Below are 19403 nucleotides of genomic sequence, written 5' to 3'. Positions count from 1 at the left end.
TAATGCCATGATGTTTCTCCTGGTAGGTTCAGACATTAGTCCATGACTAACATTAGACCTCTATAAAAACTTGCCTGGCTACTGCTCTCAGATGGACATGCAAAGTTTGGCTCTAAGTTTGTTTCTAAGAGAAACACGCTCTACCTCCGTCTTAGAGGTCTGTATTTGGGTACTGTAGATATAAAGGCCAAAATGGTGGCTTTCTGATATACATGATCAAATACCTGAGCATAGTACCTGTGTATTGTTCACAAGTATTTTTAAAGGCTCTGGGAGCCAAAATAATATGAGATCTGGTTTTTCCCATGGCATGACTTCCTGATGTGTTAAAAAAGCCAGTGAAAAATGGAAATGCACAAATAAAAAATACTGAATGCTGGTGCATTCCTTAATTTCATCACGTAACACTTTTCATTTATGCTTGGAGATATGTTGTTTTATACTCAAATGCTAACCTATCACAGAGTCATTCAAGTCATCTTAATTTTAGGACCATATCGTTTCTTCCTCTGTGTGTGAGTGTAAAAAATGAATTTCAAAAGAACCTTTCCAAGCGCTAATCTAACCACCATTATTATCTTGGAAGGTAGCTGGATCAAGCCCTTAAAGTTTTGGGACTGATTTTCAGAGATGCTAAGGACCTGCAGCTCTCATCGAGTCCCAGGGAAATTGTGGGTGATCAGCACTTCTAAAAATCAGCCCCGTCACCTTTAATCTGTCCCATGAGCAAAAGACTTTGGCAAGGGCTTGGATCACTTGATGTTACAGAAGCCAAAAGACTTCAGCTCTAGTGGCTAGAAACTAGATTGATTTTCGTTGCTGTCATGCTGAACCTCAGTATTGGAACATTTAAACTAACAGGCTTGCAAAAAGAGGACTGTGTTTCCTTTGTTTTCAATTATAAATAGATTACACACACAACCCTCCCTCCCACTTTAAAAAATCATTATTAAGGTTACAAAATCAAGCACTCCAAAGTTAGGAAATGCCAGAATTGAGCTTGTCTGTTCGACCTGAATTTGGCTCCTTTGCACATATGCATTGTGCTAAAGTTTTTACAGTTCATTTACAGTCTTTATTCTTTACAGGGCAACCTTAATACTAGGGGGTGCTACCCGTCTTGCTGTAATATAAACACCCTAACATATATGGACTAGTTTATTTGTTCTGAATGCACCGTTATTGACCTGTTTTATACATAAACCTGGTGCAAGCAGAACGAAACGGATTAAACACGAGACCCAGTTATGAGCCAAATCCTGCAGACCTGCCTCAGGCAAATCTCCTGTTGACTTTAATAGGAGTTTTGCCGGAGCAAGGACTGCAGGATTTCTGCAGTTACTCCCCAAGAAGAAGAGCACATTGAATTCTATGGCAGCATTTCCACCAGAGTCCATATAAAGGAATCCAGTAGCTAGCCAGCCCAGGCAGTAAAGTATGCAAAGAAGCAGAGGGAAGGCACTGTAATTTTTTCTCACAGAATTATAAAAGCCTGGCCTAGCTCTCCGTGCCAGAGCCTGCCTAGAGTTTCTGTCTCTCTCTACTATTCATTAGTGATTACATGCCCCCTGAACACCTGCAAGAGCAACTCATAAAGCAAGCATTCATGGGTCCTGGCAGCACCAGCATGGGAACTGCAGGCTACAGGGCGACAGTCATTGTATCCCCAGATAAAAACATTCTCTTACCAAGGCCTCCGAAAATAGAAGCTGGCTGCAGTTTCAGTTCGGCACCACAGGGTATTAGGGAAAAAAAATAAAGAAGGGTTACTTCACCTCGGTCCTTTTTAAAGTCAATAAAGTGCGTGGCTGCGGTGCTCTTGGGAACCCTCTGGACAGTCAGTGGCAGCCTTCTAGTACTCTAGGGTAAATTGCAGGGATCTGAAGAAACGTTTGCTCACTGGAGCATCTGGCTACAGTGCGACTACTGTCCTACCACACTCCTAGCCTGCAAGCCGCTCGGAGTTACTGCAAGCTGGACAGGAGACGCCGTGCTTTGGTGTTCAGCACCGTCACATAAAAGGGAAAGAGGGCTGCTCAGAAATCAGCCTATGAATAATGTGGAAAGGTCAAGGTAATAAGAACGAGAGTGTACAAAAGATTAGCATATTTAAAGGCATTTTAAGGTGCTTTTGTTTTCACTTTAAGAAATACAGGCACTTGTGCTATATTAATGACTAAGTGGAAGAAATACCAACAGTAAAACCCCGAGTTAAAATGGCTCTCGGCACGTAGGACCCATGGTGAAGTGTTGAACTGGCTGGCGGAAGTGCGACCTATTGCTGAAGTCATCTGAAAACTCACATACAGGTTTGGGGTTTGGTCTGGAAAGGTGCTGAGCCTATTTGAAGTGCTTATATGGCCCCCAGGACCACAGTATCCGAGTGCCACACAATCTTGAATCCTCACAACACCGCTGTGAGGTAGGAGAATGCTATTATCCCCATTCTACAGATGGGGACCTGAGGCACAGAGAGACTCAATGACTTGCCCAAGGTCACACAGGAAGTCTGTGGCAGAGAAGGGACGTGAATCTAAGTCTCCAGGGTCCCACCGCTCAACTACTGGACCATCCCTTCCTGTCTGCTGAGTGCCTTCAACTCCAAAAAGCCGCTCAGAGCTTAGAAGGGATGAGCTGTCCAGTTCTAATCATTCATTGATGCCAATGGCAAAACTCCCAATTACTTTAATAGTGCAGGATCAAGTCATTTTTATTTAGTGCCTAGGAACCCCATTGTGCCAGGCACTGTACAGACATGTAACAAAGGACAGTCCCTGGCCGTGAGAGCTCAAAATCTACATGACAAATCCAAGGTGACTCTCCTACGTTTCTGAATTATGCTCATGAAATGGGGAGAAATTGAAAAATGCTTCATTGCAGGTTTGCCATAAATATTAATATCTAATCCCTCACCATTCTATGGCACCCAAGACACTTTACAAATGCAGACTGATAAAAATATTTGTACTCTTTCATTTTACCCACCACTGCAATGCAGGAAACTCTAGGGTGAAACGCAATAGCTGTCTAATGGTTCACACCACCACTCAAACCTAGTTTAGGACAGGAAGTGAAGAGGAATACAATATCCAACAGAAACTGTGAGGCTCATTTAGGGACTGATCTAAAGTCAGCCTTGTCGTTTTTTAATATTGACTTCAATGGCTTTTGGATCAGGCCACTGAAGAACTAGAATGCAATTACTCAAGTTAGAATTTAGCAACACGATACGTAAAATCGAGTCCTTTGGATTGGAAAGTCTAGTGGGAGATCTAGTCCATCAGATCCCTGCATCATAGCAGGACATATTAAGCTATCCCCTGTCCAGTACAAGTAAGCAAGCTGCCAAGATTCAATGCCTGAAGAGAATTTATTCAGAACCTCGTTATTTAGTCATGTACATAAAATACAGCAAATACAAAACCATGTCAAAAAGCAGGAAGCAATAATCAAGGATTCCACGTACTCCATTGCCTCTGAAATGAGTAGTGAAGGTTGTTTTAAGACACAGGACTATTGAAAATACTTTTTTGTTAAACGTACCTTTATTAACCTGTGAAAGGGTTCATTTGTACAAGACTATGACTTCACAAACAGCCATTGATGTCATGCCTCTAGAGTATTGACTAGCCAATCCTAGTTTGACCTGATAATGCAGTATTTTTAAACATGATCTCCTTCTGGGAGACTTTCCATCTATGGGAGACTCTCCATCTATTCCAAAGGGTGTTGGATCAGCCCCTTAGAACTAATCCTCTCTGGGAAACTGCATCATGTTATAAACACATGTGAACTACCTTCATGATAAACATGACTGAGCAGTGAATGTAGACAAAAACAATTGTGTTTAAAAGCCAAGTCAGCTGGTCACTGTTAACCACAGGCAGTTCTAGGTAGCAGAATATACTTACACAATGGAAACATGCCAGGACCATAATGTTTAACAACCTTGAGAAAAGTGCCCTGGGGCTCTTCAAAGGCTCTATGTGGGCAGGAAGTTGATTTTGTACCTTAACTGAAAGAGAAAGCACAACTGCTTCCTAGCACTTGCTTGAGCACTGAGTTCTGAACTGACCGCATGGGGAGAACGCCATCTACAGCACAAAGTCACTGGTTCCATTGGTAGCTGCTGCTGCTGTGTTCCCTGAAGGTCTCCTGTCCATGTGTTGACCTTGCACAGATTATGAGATCTCAGAGGCTCACTGGACAGAGTGGCATGGATACAGTATACATAAGAAGACACCAGGCCCTAGGAACTGCTTAAGGATTAGACATGGGCTTGAGCAAGATCTGAACTTCCCCATATCTCAAGTGTGTTCAGACCCATCTCCCTGAATAATATCATAACATTCTGCTGTTTGGATGCCTAGGATACCATCAGCTTATTCTCTCCTTCATTCCTACAATTAACCCCCCACTGATAATGAGAACTGTGCCTGAGGGGCAGAAGAGACCACATAGAGGGGTAGCCAAATTTCAAGCCTCTCTGATGTTAAGCATGGACTCTGCAGTTTCAATGTCATAGGTTTACTATACGAGTTAGTGAGTTTAGAACATAAGGGACTGCTATATTTAAATCATTTTGCAGATTTTAGGAAATTAGGGTCGGATTCACATGGAAAGGGCGGGGGACAATATCATCTGCCCTTGAATTTCCAACAGCTTTAAATCCTCTCCATAGGCGTTCCAACACTGAAGGTAGCTGAGGGGACTCTGCTGGTTCTGCTCATTCTCCAGCCATGCTCCCTCTGTGGTCAGTGCCCACCCACCTTCCGCCTCCCCTGGAGAATACTCCACCTCAGGGTCCCTGTGCAGGAGAGCATGGGAGTTTGATACCATCACAGATCCAGGGACAAACATATCGGGGGGAAATAATTTGCCTAGTGTGATCTGGACGGTCTCAAAAGTTAGCAGTATCTTTTTCTTAAGAGAGTGAATAAAATAACATCTTCTTCAAAAGAGGAAGAAAAAAAGGAGGAAAATATGCAAGGAGCTCTGCTGTGTGTGTTTTTGACTTTGTAATATCTGTAGCAAATTTTCCCAGGAGACACAAACAAACACATGCCGAACCAGAATATCAATGAGGTCTTTTTTAGAACAAGCACATTAAAATGCAAAACAGGAGATAATGAGATAAAGCAGCAAGTTACAGGTTTCTTAATTCCAGATTTTTAAAAGCCACAAAGTAGTTTTAGGAGGAGATCTGAGTTAAAACCTAGCATACGGTTTGGCTGCTGGGCAACTTTGCCAAGTTTGCAAGCCTGAGGGAATGAACCAGGGTTAGAATGAGGGGGAAACACCAGCGATCCCAGAAAAACCAAACCGATGTATTTCTTAATCATGATGCTGAGTATCTCCCTATAAGACGCTGCTCTGAATCTGCAGTCCTGGATTCCAAAGGGTTGGTTTTGACCCCTATACACTGCTCCAGCGGTGTGTAGGGACCACGAAGGAGCTGCAAAGGGGCAGGAAAAAATTCCCCATATTCAGGAGCAGCGTAGGGCTGACATAAACGGGCCCTGGCATAGGGGACATGCTGTGGGTGGGAGAGAGGATGCTCGTAGCAGTCAGCACGACAAACCTTTGTACATAAGTTGCTGAAAATTAGAGCAACCTCCTAGGCCATTCTAATGTGTGCTCGGGTCCCTCCTGGACCCTGCAGCAGCCCAGAATGTAGGCGGTGTACTGCAGAGGTAGCAAAAAGTCACCTTTACCCTGGTGCTGTATGTCTCAGTGGGGAGGCATGAAACATGCCTCTCCTCCCCCTCCCTCCCTCCCAGCACTTCCTGCACACCACTGAATAGCTGTTCCCAGGTGTGCAGGAGGCGCTGGGAGGGAGGGGAAAGAGTTGAGCATGGGGGCCAGCAGCCCTGGACATGATTCTGTCCCCTGCCCCAAGCGCGCCCCGTCTGCTCTAGTTCAAACAGGAATTGATTCAGGGAAGTCTTCTGTCCTGCGATATACAGGAGATCAGACTAGATAACCATACTGGTGCCTTCTGGCCTTGGAATCTATGACTCCCACCTGCCTCCATGGCTCTTAAGTGAAAACTGGGATTCATATAAAATCACTTAGCTTTGGAACTGGGGCTCTAGGCACAGGCCGAGAGTGCCTGTGTCTTTGTTATTACACCTCTACCCGGATATAACGCGGTCCTCGGGAGCCAAAAAATCTTACCACTTTAAAGGTGAACCCATGTTATATCGAACTTGCTTTGGCCACGAGCATTTCCATTATTAATAGTCACTTCCCACCCCCTGACTGACTCCTCAGAACCCTCAACCCATCCAACCCTCCCGCTCCTTGTCTCCTGAATACCCCCTCCAGAGACCCCCGCCCCAACCACCCCTCCCAAGACCCCACCCCCTATCTAAACCCCCCTGCTCCTTGTCCCCTGACTGCCCCCTCCAGAGACTCCCCCCATCACCCACAGGACCCCACCCCCTACCAAACCCCCCTGCTCCCTGGCCCGACTGCCCCGCCCCTATCCACCCCCCCTGACAGGCCCTCCGGGACTTCCACGCCCTATCCAACACCCCTGTTCCCCGCCCCCTGACCACCCCACCCCCAGAACCTCCGAACCATCCAATACCCCCTGCTCCCTATCTGCCCCCCGAGACCCTCTGCCACTTATCCAACCCCTCGGCCCCGGCCCGGCACCCGTAACAGGCTGCTCAGAGCCGCATGTGGGGGCCAGACACGCTGACCCGCCAGAGTGCGCAGCCCCCCCCCCGAGTGCTGCATTACCACGTTCTAGCCGAATTCGTGTTGTATTGAGTCGCATTATATCAGGGTAGAGGTGTATTTATATTGTACTCGTACCCAAGGAACCACAGTCACAGACCAGGACCCCATGATGCTGGGTGCTGTACAAAGACAGAACAAAAAGATGGTCCCTGTCCCAAGCAGATTACAATCTAATTTGACCCTGGTTGAATTATTCCTTTTTTTATAGATAAAGAAAACAAAGGACAAAGAGCTTAAATGCCAGATTTTCAAAAGTGCTCAGCGACGAGACCTGGGGCCAGGTTGGCTACACAGCACGGTACCCAGCAGCTCCTACTGAGACAAATGAGAGTGGTTGGGTACTCAGCAGTGTTTGAAGATCTGGCGCAAAGTCCCACAAGGCATCTGTGGCAGAGCCAGCAGTCGACCCCTCGTCTCTTGATTCTCAGTCCGGCGCCTTCATTCCAGGGCCGACCAGCCTCCCTCTTAGGGAGAACAAATCAACTGAAATAGAGCCAGATGGATAGTAAAAATATATAGTGCTCTTCCGGACTTCATGGGAGCTCCCAGTTACTGCAGAGTAGCAGAGAGAGAGAGAGTGTGTGTGTTTGTGTGTGTGTGTGTGAGAGAGAGAGAGTGCGTGTGTGTGAGAGAGAGAGAGTGCGTGTGTGTGAGAGAGAGAGTGCGTGTGTGTGAGAGAGAGAGAGAGTGAGCGCGCGTGCGTGTGAATGAGAGAGAGAAATTTCTTTGCACGTAACTGATTTATCCTGTGCCCTTGACCCAAGAGATGACATTGTAAAATGACAAGGTCACCTTGAATAGGTGGCATTTTGGATACTGGTGCCAAAGAAATCATGAAAGGAAAATTGAAAGAATGAATGGGAGGAAATGGAGAGTGGGGGAAAGTATGTATAAAAAAGAGCCATTATTTAACCAGACCTGGTCAGGGGTAAAGGTTTTAATTCTTTCCAACTGCCATATGTGGTTGCCTGTGGGGGGAAAGGCAAAGCCATATTTATCTGACTGAACCAATAATTCATATCGGTTTCAGAAGCCGACTTTGGTGGATTGTAGCTCTACAGCTGTTCTTACTCTAGGTCCAGACTCTCCCGGTGGGAATCATTGTAGCAACACGTCTCACTTATAGGATTCATATGCGGGGGGACAGGAGACCCAGAACTGTAAATTAAAACCTTGTGTCTATTACTTCAATGTATTCCATTCAAAAGTATTTAGGGCTTCTCAAAATGGTCCTTTCACTATAGAAAAAAAAACAACAGTTCCCCCACCCCAATTGAAAGGAAACAGATCTTTCATGTTTTCCCTTCCTGTTTCTTGTAGGAGGTCTTGAAACAAAGGTAAGAATCCTAAGCCCTTTTCCAATAAAATTGAGAGGGAGTGAATGTGTGTCTGTGCGGAGGGGAATATCACATAGCTGAGGAATAAAGATGGAAGAAGTAATGCAAAGGTTAAAACACAGACCTGAATACTGTTGAAACCTCCATTATTTTGCTGGAGATTGTTCAGTTGCTTATCGATGGTGGGTTTTTTGCAAATGAATTTTCAACGTACAGTTTACAGTTCGATCTACATACAGCCAAACACGCAGGATGCAGTTCAACACAAATGTCTATATTATGGGCTAGATCCATGCAAGTCAATGGAGCTAGTCAGTTTGCACCAGCTGAGGATCAGGCTCGTTCTTTCACTCTAGATTGTGTTGGAAGCATTCATATCATTGTAAGCTGTCCAAGGATTTGTCTTGATGATGCTCACACCCATATATTATAGCCCTTTTAAGCAGATGGTTACCTGGAGCTTTACTATGCCATGATCACGAGCCATATTCAGGGAAACTGACACACAGAAAGTCCCAAAGTTAACACAGCTGGGGAGAAAACCCATGTCCCCTGAGGCCCAGTCCTGTGCCCCATCAACTAGACCGCACTGAAACTGGCATTCAGAGTTCCAAGGAGCATTGAACGTGTAGGAAAGTTGTAGATTGGTACCTTGCATCCATTATTAAACTCATGTAGGTTAGACAGTCTTACTTGCCAACATATATCATCCCATCCAATACATCTAGCTGATTATTGTGGTTTGGATGCTATCACTTGTGGTCATTTAAGATATCATGGCACTTTTCAGAAGAGGTAGGATAGTAATCTCAGTGTCCTGAGCATATTCCAATTTCAGGCACTTATATTCTGCCTATAATTGGCCACAGTATGCTTCTTCAGCTCCTGTCTGAAACACAGCATTGCTGTGCACCATTAAACAGCTGCTGTGTTCCACCCCAGATGTAACTGCATCTCACTAGTGAGGCGAGTGATCATATTGTCCTCTCATGTCAAACGGGAGTTGTGAGGCTTATGGATTTGGTTTTTTTGTAAAAAAAAAAAAAAAAGCGTTGAGATTCTGGATTGAAAGGTGTTAGACAAGTCCAAGCTATTGTGACCACTAGGAGCAGTGTACAAATGGAGTGTTGCACTGTACTTCTGAGAATTATATGAATTTGATCTTACTTTTGTTTTGTTTGTCTCTTTTTGTTTTTGTCTCATGCATTATGTATAATGGCTGTATTGTGTCTTATTTCTTGCTATTTCAAAAGAGATAAAGCATTTTGAACTTCAAAACATACCCTGTATATATTAGAAAACAATTAACACAACTTCTAACTAACATGGGCCAAATGTTCACCTGGAGTAAATCTGCACAGCTCCATCAAACTCAATGGAGCACCACCAGTTTATGCCAGCTGAAGATCTGGTCCCTTTTTTTCATCCACTATGGCCTCTCCCCCCAAATTATTATTTTAAGAAAGATGTGGACAAATTGAAGTCCAGAGGAGAGCAATAAAAACAATAAAAGCTTTAGAAAGCCTCACGTATGAGGAAAGGTTAAAAAGTCTTGGCATGTTGAGTCTTCAGAAGAAAAGACTGAGGGGAGACCTGATAGCCTTCAAATACGTTAAGGGCTGTTATAAAGAGGATGTAGGACAAGGAGAAATGGGGTTCATCTGCACCAAGATAGATTTGGGTTAAACATCAGAAAAAGCTTTTTAATTATAAGGGTAGTTAAGCTCTGGAACAGGCTTACAAGGGAGGTTGTGCAGTTGCCATCATTGGAGGTTGAGAAGAATTGGTTGGACGAACACCTGCCAGGGACGATCTAGGTTAACTGGGTCCTGCCTCAGCACAGGAGGCTGGACTAGATGACCTCTTGAGGTCCCTTCCAGCCCTATGTTTCTATGATTATTTTTATTTGTACTGCTGCTCCAGCCCCCTGGTGGTAGGTGCTTTGTACAAACACATAACAAAAAGATGGGTCCAGCCCCAAAGAGTTTACAACCTAAGGAAAGAGAAAAGACAACAGGTGGATGGAAAAACAGACACAGAAGCACAAAGTAGCAATGAGATGATCAATGTAATAAGCAGCGGTCACAGCACACCAGCTACCTGTCCACTGTTGAGTTTTTTGTAGGCATCACAGAAGAGATGGGTTTTTACGAGGGACTTGAAGGAAATTGGGAAATTTGACAAACGAGCAAACAGGACTGGCATTGTTGGCAGTGCATGGAAGGAGCTGATGTTGGCAGGAGCAAGGAAACCTAAGAGAGACCCGTCCAGTGGGGAAATGAAGACACCTTGTTTATGTTTCATGCAGTGGAGAAGGGGGAGCTGATAGAGGGCCGCAAAGAGGGCCATGGTATGACATGGTTGAAGCAGAGAGCCAGGAAAAATGACATTTGTCTCAGTGTTTGAATGGATATAAGTGGGGCGGAATGGTATTTGTCAAAGCCAGACTTAACGTTAAGAGAGTCTTTAAACCAGGAGGTAATTAAATAGTATTGCACTTCTGATCCAGATGCCAGATCTTTATTTCCCGAGCTATTGGTTGGATCGAGTATTTAGTTTTGGGAAGCATTACTTAAAACCATATGATAGAACTGTTTTAGTCTCAGAACCAAATGTTTAAAAAAATGGTAATATAGCTGGGGTAATACAACTGCACTTTAGCAGGGGGTGGAATTTATAGTTGCAATGTATTTATTATCTGAACAAACGTCCACTTAGCCTGAATTAGCTACTCCATTGTGTTACCTTCAGCAGTTTAGAACAACCTGGGCCTCGAGAGGGTGAAATCATTTATGAGATTTTAGAGGTAACACCCTATGGTCTGTCTGATGTTCTCTAACTACACATAGCAGCATATCTTGAAAATATCAATACAGAAATAAGGAGTGGGGGGAGAAATGGTGCTGAAAATGAGCAATGTATAGCACCCTGGCAGATCTCAGCATAACACAACTCTGCCAATATGCCTTTTAATGAACTGGCTTTGTGTGTGAAGTTATTGCCCATGAGTGGCTTGCTCATCTAGAACATAACAAACCTACTATTACTTCTACTCAGGGGGATCTCATTTAGCTGACATGGCAGGGGCCTGTATTTTTGGATACTCCTATCAAGGTTCTAGTCCAGGGGTGGGCAAACTATGGCTCGTGGGCCACATCCGGCCCTCCAGCCAGTTTAATCTGACTCCTGCTGGGGAGCGGGGTCTGGGGCTTGCCCTGCTCCCACCCTCCAGCTGGGGAACGGGGTCAGAGGCTACTCTGTGCATGCGTGCTGAGGCTCCTGGAAATAGCAGCGTGTCCCCCCTCCGGCTCCTATGTTTTGGGGCATCCAGGGGGGCTCTGCACACAGCCCCGCCTCAAGCACCACCATTGACTGGGAACTGTGGCTAATGGGAGCTGCAGGGGTGGCACCTGCAGATGGGGTAGTGCGCAGAGCCACCTGGCTGCACCTGTGCACAGGAGCCAGAGGCGGGACATGCCCCTGCTTCCAGGAGCTGCTTGAGGTAAGCGCCACCTGGAGTCTACACCCCGTGATCCCTCTCCCGCACCCCAAACCCCTGCCCCAGCCCAGAGCCCCCTCCTGCCCTCAGTCCCAACCTGGAGCACCCTCCTACACTCCAAATCCCTCATCCCCAACCCCATCCCAGAGCCCACACCCCCAGCCAGAGCCCTCACCCCCTGCACCCCAACTCCAATTTCGTGAGCATTCATGGCCCGTCATACAGATGTGGCCCTCAGGCCAAAAAGTTTGCCCACCCCTATTCTAGTCCCAGATAATAGGGTGTTATTTATTATTGATCCTGTTTATTATGGTAGTGCCTGAGGTCAATTGAGAATGGGACACAAGAACAAATGGATATAAACTGGCCATCAGGAAGTTTACACTTGAAATTAGATGAAGGTTTCTAACCATCAGAGGACTGAAGTTCTGGAAAAGCCTTCCAAGGGGAACAGTGGGGGAAAAAGACATATTTGGCTTCAAGACTAAGCTTGATAAGTTTATGGAGAGGATGGTATGATGGGATAGCCTAATTTTGGCAATTAACTGATCTTTGACTATTAGCAGTAAAGATGCCCAGTGGCCTGTGATGGGATGTTAGATGGGGGGGCGGGATCTGAATTACTACAGAGAATTCTTTCCTGGGTGTCTGGCTTTTGAGTCTTGCCCACATGCTCAGGGTTTAACTCATCATGATATTTAGGGTCGGAAAGGAATTTCCCTTCAGGGCAGATTGGCAGAGTCCCTGGGGGGTTTTTGCCTTCCTCTGCAGCGTGGGGCACGGGTCACTTGCTGGAGGATTCTCTGCACCTTGAAGTCTTTAAGCCATGATTTGAGGACTTCAATAGCTCAGACATAGGTTAGGGGTTTGTTACAGGAATGGGTGGGTGAGATTCCGTGGCCTGCGTTGTGCAGGAGGCCGGACTAGACGACCGTCATGGTCCCTTCTGACCTCAAAGTCTATGATTCGATGATTCATGTGCTAAGCACTGTAGGGACAGAAAAAGAGAGTAATTAATGTAAGTGTGTCAGTGGCATGTAGGTTCTTTGCATCCTCAACATCTGAAATCTGGGGTTTTTCCATGTGCAATCAGTTATGGTTCTTTTATGTTCTGGGCCAACATTTAGAAGAAATCGAGACGAGACCATCAAATCTATTTTTACTTGTGACCTAACGTTCTTTACAGTCTCAGAAGACAAATTAAGGATGGGTGTGGTCAAGGCAACCTGACTGGTTGATACACAGCACCAAGGCACCAGGGGGGAAGCTTGCCCTTCTGGGACCTTACTGTTCCTCTGCAGTGGGTGACAGTCCCCAGGACTGTCAGGTTGATACCATTCCTCAGCACTTAGGTCCTGATCCATCCTCTCCATAAACTTAAAGTTCCATGCACTTAAGCATGTAATTAGTGCCTATAGACAAATAGTTATTTAATAGATAAGGTGCCAGCAGAAGGCACTCAAGAACGTGTAGCATAGTTCCCAGGTTTTGTAGGACCAATGCAATTTGTCCAGCACTTCAAAAGGCTTCCTCTAGTGGCTCTTCACATCAGTTCTTAACAATTATCCCTGTTGAAGTCAATGGGACTATGTTAATGCTTCAAATTTAGCCTGTGCTAAATGACAAGTGCTTTGCTGGATTGGGGCCTAAATTCACCCAAACATTTTAGGGGAAAAAAACAAACAAACAAAAATGGTGCCCGTGAGGAAAAAAATAGTTTTCATCGTACTCCTGGCCCAATGTTCTTCACTGATAAACTGTCCCTTTATGTTTTCAAAGAGATTTTCATAGAGAAATACAAAGATTGAATGCTGTGTTTTCAAAGTCTTTCCATCTTTTTATTGGTAAATCGAAGCAGACAGAAAACGGCTTCTTTTGAATTTCCCCAGCTGACGTGTCACGTTGTGCTGTGTGACGGATGGGACTGCGGCTGACATGTTGTGGCAATTACTAGGTCAGTTGTGACTGACTCCAAAGGCAGCAGCTCTCTGCAGCATTTGGTTAAAAACACCACCACCACCATAACAAACCAATCCTCCAACAATCCACAGTTGTTACTAATAAGCCTTAGCACCAACAGTAAGCTCCACAGATTCAGAACACCCTGCATGCATCGACACCTTCATCCACGCAACGCTCCCGTGAGGCCGGTATTCCTGACACCATTTTACAGCGGGGGATACAGACACAACGGAGAAATTCTCCCTCCTGCTAGGGCATCTGTAGCATAGCTGTCCAGGGGAGAACTCCCCAACAGCTCTACGCTTACCCCCAGACGTACCCCAGCAGAGGAGCATGCTGGGGGTGAGAGGAAAGTCTCCTGTAATGTACTCCTGCTATGGGTACTCTCTGCTGCTGTGGGCTACTGAGCAACCCATAAGCAGCCCCCAAGGAGGTCTCCCATGAAATTGAGCAGCTCCTGGCGCCTCTATTTTACATCAGAGGCTTCACAGGCACACGTAGCAACCCAGGAAGGTGGGCACAAAGGTAACTTCAAGCACCTTTTGCCTGTCCTCCTCCTGGGCTCCACCGTTCGGTGCTGCATCTCCAAGAACGTGCAGCCCAGAATCTCAGCCAGAGAGGTTAAGGCCAATGTGAACAAGCAGCTGTGCAATGAGCCCAGGTTGGATAAGTTGGGCAGTGTGGTGTTATGTAGGGCTTTGTAGGCCTTCACAAGGGATTTAAAGAGACAGACCCTCCACTGGTGGATTTCCATGAAGCAACAATTTACACCAGCTGAAGACCTGATTCAATGGCAGAATCATCATCTATGTTAAAGACCTTTCCTCGACCAAGTCCATCTAGGCATTTATACTGTGCTAATCACTATGGCCAATCCTCTGGCTATAAACTTGCAATAACTTCCCAGCAAGGAGATGTATTTTTCCCCCCCTCCCCTCTCTGTTTTTCTACGCTCCCTATTATCATTTGCTAAATATATTACTGCAGCATGTTATTTACTTTGGATTCAGAGCTTTGAGATGTCGGTGGGTCTCCTCCTTTTCCAGGAATTTAACGAACAAATCCCTGGCGAAGAGCTAGGAAAAACATGTTTCTGTTCTCCATATGGTAGGTGATTGCCTATGGATCCCAGGCTGTGCATATGGCTCTCCATCACATGATCATCGTGCCTCTAGTATTGTGGCCTGTGTCAGCCTTCCACATCGGGGTCTGGGGCATCCTTTGGAAGCGGAGCAAATCTTGATGAATTTCAGGAAAATCGCACCAGCTCAGATATAAAAGGTTTCAAGTTCTGGATCGCCCACTTCCCTTGAATGTTGGAACTCGCCAAAGTGCAAAAGCTGTTTGAATCAGTTTGGTCCCTTAGGCGTTACAGTTGTGACTTGGTGACTAGGTTTGTTGTTAGTGGCACGTTAGGGTGAACAGATGGCAATGAAGCAGTCACCCAGTGGTTGTGATTTGCTACTTAGGCCTTCTATCAAAGGCAGCATGACCTAGTAGCTAGCACACCAGAGAGGGACTCAGCAGACCTGGGTTCTATTCCCAGCTGTACCGCTAGGCTTCTGGGTGACCCTGGGCCAGTCATGCCACCTCTCTGTGCCTCCGCTCCCCTATCTCTGAAACAGAGGTACTGAAAACGACCTCCTTTGCAGCTGAACTGCTGAAAAGGACTGTATAAGAGCTAGGTGTTATCATCATCTTCACAGTGTTGCTGCATTTGGGCTTTCATGTCAGTGAATTACACCGCAATACCTCAGCATTCATTTCTTGCAGTGTTTAACTTCGCAAACCTCCAAGCCTTTGGATATCAGGGTGGAGAGACAATCGCTCATGGTTCTAGTGTGCAGTAGAGACATTAGAGACAGACCTTATATGGATTGTAAACTCTTGGGGCAGGGACTGGCTTTTTGTTCTGCGTTTGTAGCTCCTAGTAATTGCCTAGGGCAATGGGGTGCTGGTCCGTGGCTACAGCAATTCAAAGAATAAATAATGATAGATTCTGAGCCAAAACCCCAGATCCAAACATTCTCAGACTTCGGGCTTTGACTGAGATCCAAATTCTGCGAATGGACCAGATCAGATTCCAGGGAGCAGACCACTCCCATTAACTTGATTCCAAAATGTGCAGCGAGAGTCCCTATCTAGCGGGCACTGCATTCTGGTCTTTTATGAGGATTAAAATAAAATAGGCTAGAAGGTGGCCTTTACCTCTTCGGGGCCAGCTCCTATTTACTTCAATGGGAGCTGCAGAGGAGGATCAGAAAGCAGAATCTGGCCCTCTGTAGTTATGTTGCTTAAAAAAATAAATAAATAAAGCTCAGGACTGATTTGTCAAATAAAGGCAAAGGATTGCGCAGGGGATTAAACTGTTTCCATTCCACAGCCAGGCTCTGCTACCTTCCTCCACCACTGCCCCCTTCTCAGGTGATAGGAAAAATCAGTCAGTGGACCCTGAGGCCCTAAACCCTTCACTGACTCTCTGCCTTAAGTACAGATCTCTTAGAAAATGCAGATGAAAGGGAAGCCGGGGGAGGGCTTCTGGCTGGAAGAAACAGCCGCCCTGGCAGGTCCTTTGGCAGGGGTCAGACTATAGGACACAGATGAGATATATTAAAAGGAGGAAAACCAAGGAATCTAAATAATCAGGCTCCCCACTGGATAATGCCTTGACAAGAGGAGACTCGGCGAGAGCCAACGAAAACTGACTTGCACAGAGGGACAGAAAAGTAAAACGCCTCCTTGGAGGGGACAAAGAGGGTAGCAGTGGGGGGATGAAATCTGGAAGGAAATTAAATAATAGGCTGAAATTCCCAGGTGAGAAACAATGGAATTAGAAGCTGAAAGGCCCCCAGGAGATAGATAAATCGAAGCTGGGAGGCAAAATGGAGGCAGAGGGAAAGCGGGAGGCTATGAATGCAATCCTGCAGCATCCTGTGATTCATTTTTATGTTACAGAAGAGCTTCAAGATCCCTGGTGAAATCAGGGTCCCATTGTGCTAGGCACTGCACAAGATACAGCGAGACAAACTAGTCCCTGACATGAAGAGCTTACAGTTTAAACAGAACAGACAGAAAAAGAGTGAGACAAAAGGAATATTATTATCCCCAATTTACAGATAGGCTATGAGGCACCGAGGCGAAAGGTCTGATTTCACTTGCTCTAGAGACCCTTTAAGCTGCTCTGGCTGTGTAAAAAGGCCTTAGTGTACATGATGTATCAATGACTTGCCCAAGGTCAGCTAGGGACTCTGTGGACCTAATTCCAGGCTCTGCCACATTTCCTGAGTACCAGAAAAAAGTCCTGAATGGAAAGACCATTAGAAAGGCTGATTTCCTGGTGTATGCGTCAGGTATTTTCCTGAAAATGTGGGGAAACAACAAGATTTCGGGCCAAATTTAGTAGAATCAGGAAATGTTAATAAGCTTCAGAGAAAGGGCTAGCAGCAGATCCTTAACAGGTGTAAACTAAAGTAGCTCCATTGACTTCAGTAGACCTATACTGATTTACATCTGCTGAGGATGTCATTCTTTAAGTTTTGGAACTGATTAATTAGGAACCAAATAACATTTGGCAGTTCTATTGCTCCTTAAATACATTAGCTTGTGACTCAATCATTACAGCACCCAACACTAGTATTCCCATTTTACAGTTGGAGAAACTGAGGCACAGAGCAGGGAAGTAACTTGATCCGACAGCGTGCCACTGGCAAAACAGCAAATAGAAACCAAGCAACAGCCTGCATCGCACTGTTCCCTGTGCTTTGCATATTCATCCGGACCACGGATCCAGATTTGACCCACGAAACTGAAATAATCATCTGGGAGCCAGATCTCACAACCGTCCCCTGCAATATCCCTGCAGTGGGCTGAACCGATATTTGATGTGGCGTTTGCAATTCAGGCTGCTGTTTAATATTTTAATCAGCCTTCTCTTTGTGGCACACAGCAGGGCTGTCAGCAAACCCCTGTGTTTTTCTGAACCAAGTATAGTTCGCGTTCAAGAGCCTTTTCGATTTCCTTTTCTAGTGCCACATGCTGCTGGGTCAACATAATACAGGATCCTCCTAAACAAAGGAATGTGTGTGTAGAAACTATCCACATAGAAGTGATGGACAGATCCCCACTAGAATAAAATGAGGAGGTCCCACACAATCTTTTTTTCATTACTCAGTTTAAACAGGGTAAGCTGAACGCTAGGGAGGTAGGACTAATTGTGTGTGTGTTTCCGGTATGTAGCGTGAAACACTAGACTGAACACAGAAGAAACAGTCTCAGGCAAACTGGGATGGTTTTCAAACTGCAGGAGAATATGCTGTTTAAAGACAATTCCCTCTTGGAATGGTGTGAGGGAGGGAGTAGATATTGTCTACAGCTGCTGACATGTTTCCGATAGGAGATCAATGAGTGAGTGCACATCTGGGAAAGCCCTGCACCCCTGAGAAGCATCTTCAGGAGAGCTGGAGGATTATCATGGTGAAATACAGCAGTGCAGTAATTGCATCAGGATTAGTTATTGCCGTTCTCTCTGCTCATTAAAGAAGAATGAGGCAGGTGAAGGCGTGTGTAGCTTAACTAGCATTCTGCTCGGGAACTAGGTTGAGAGGCAGTGTGGTCTAGTGAAAAGATACAAGCCTTGGAGCCAAGAGAGCTGGGTTCTGGATGGGAGATTTTCAAGGCAAAACCAGGGGGCTTCCGGAATTTATTACTATGATTACGGTGGCACAGGGAGGACTAGGGCGTGCTAGGTGCTGTACAAACACATTAAAAGATGCTCCCTGCTGGAAAGCACTTACATCTTGGTGATTCAAGAGGAGTCCTTCTTTCCATCTGCCAGTACTGAGCGAATACCCAGCACATCCATACGGGGCACCATGCTGCAGGCAGTGCTGTATTTCAGAAGGGACATAAAGTCAAAGTCCAGGCCGCTGTTAAAGCATGGACGGGAATGGCTAGCACTCCGAGCTGAGACTTACAAAGCCCACGAGGGGATTTCACCATATTATTCCCATTAACATAAATGGGTTGCCTGCCCTAGCCAGCTTTGAAAGCCTCAGCCCTGGTGCCTGCGTTGCGTCCCAGCGAAGACCGCTCTGATCGCCATAGCTCTATAGTCGAGTGTGTAAACACCGGAGCTGGCTGTGTGCGATCAGATTATTGGCCTGCCCTGTCTGGAGGTCTGCTTCTGGCCTTGGCCATTCCACAGGTAAGAACTGTCACCTTAGCCTAAGATGTTGTGTTAAACTGCATAGTGGTGAAGGTCAAACTATGATTTAACCATGGTCTGTGGGCTGGGGTGTACATCTAGGACATACTCCCCTCAGCCCAAGGCAGGAGGGTCTGCACTAAGATCTGGGGTAGAAGGATATGATCTCCTTGAAAGCCCTAGTTTACAAGGTTTAAAGAGGCATAAGGGGTTTAGGTGCCTAACTCCCATTGGCTCATTTGAAAATCCAAGCTTCGTTTACCATCAATATTAGCTATGCTGCCTCCAGCATCACTCAGTATGGAAACCTGCTCACCCCTAGGACTGTTGTTTCTCTCCCTTCCCCATCCTCTTCTCTGTTCCTCTCCCCTTACTGGTGTGTCTCCTCCCTGCTTCCCTCTGTTTCCACCCCTGCAGCAGCTTCCACCTTTCCCCTCCCCCAGCACGTTGGCCTTGCTCTTACCCTGGTCCCATCTAATGAACTGATCAGAGAAGACTAGTGAATGATTACATGTAAAGTCCCCTCATCTGTAGCCATAGAACTAACACTGCACTCAGTTGAATAGGGGGCAGTGGAATTCACACCCCTCAGAGCTGTTGTGGCAGGCTCTCAGCAGACTCAGGATAACGTCTCTATGGGTTACACTCATTTTGC

At 45.9% G+C, this 19403-nt stretch overlaps 1 protein-coding gene across 3 annotated transcripts in view; it reads right to left on the bottom strand.

Annotated features, from left to right (window-relative positions):
• LOC311511335 (uncharacterized protein) overlaps nucleotides 1-19403 on the bottom strand; it is a 205574-nt gene that overhangs the window by 89390 nt on the left and 96781 nt on the right. For 2 of the 3 annotated variants that reach the window (XR_014709259.1, XR_014709260.1), the window contains exon 1: nucleotides 1689-1995. Coding sequence is in view for 1 of the 3 variants with exons in the window: in XM_084611853.1 (XP_084467979.1) it covers nucleotides 1689-1713 (25 nt within the window). In the remaining 2 variants the exon portion in view is untranslated. Of the gene's footprint in view, nucleotides 1-1688; nucleotides 1996-19403 lie in introns of those variants that run through there. The other variant, XM_084611853.1, reaches the window with a different exon arrangement.

Source organism: Lepidochelys olivacea, assembly GCF_965140295.1.
Source record: "Lepidochelys olivacea isolate rLepOli2 genome assembly, chromosome: 22".
Taxonomy (NCBI): domain Eukaryota; kingdom Metazoa; phylum Chordata; order Testudines; family Cheloniidae; genus Lepidochelys; species Lepidochelys olivacea.
The sequence above is the reverse complement of the archived record's forward strand: the minus strand, read 5'-3'. Positions and strand labels throughout refer to the sequence as shown.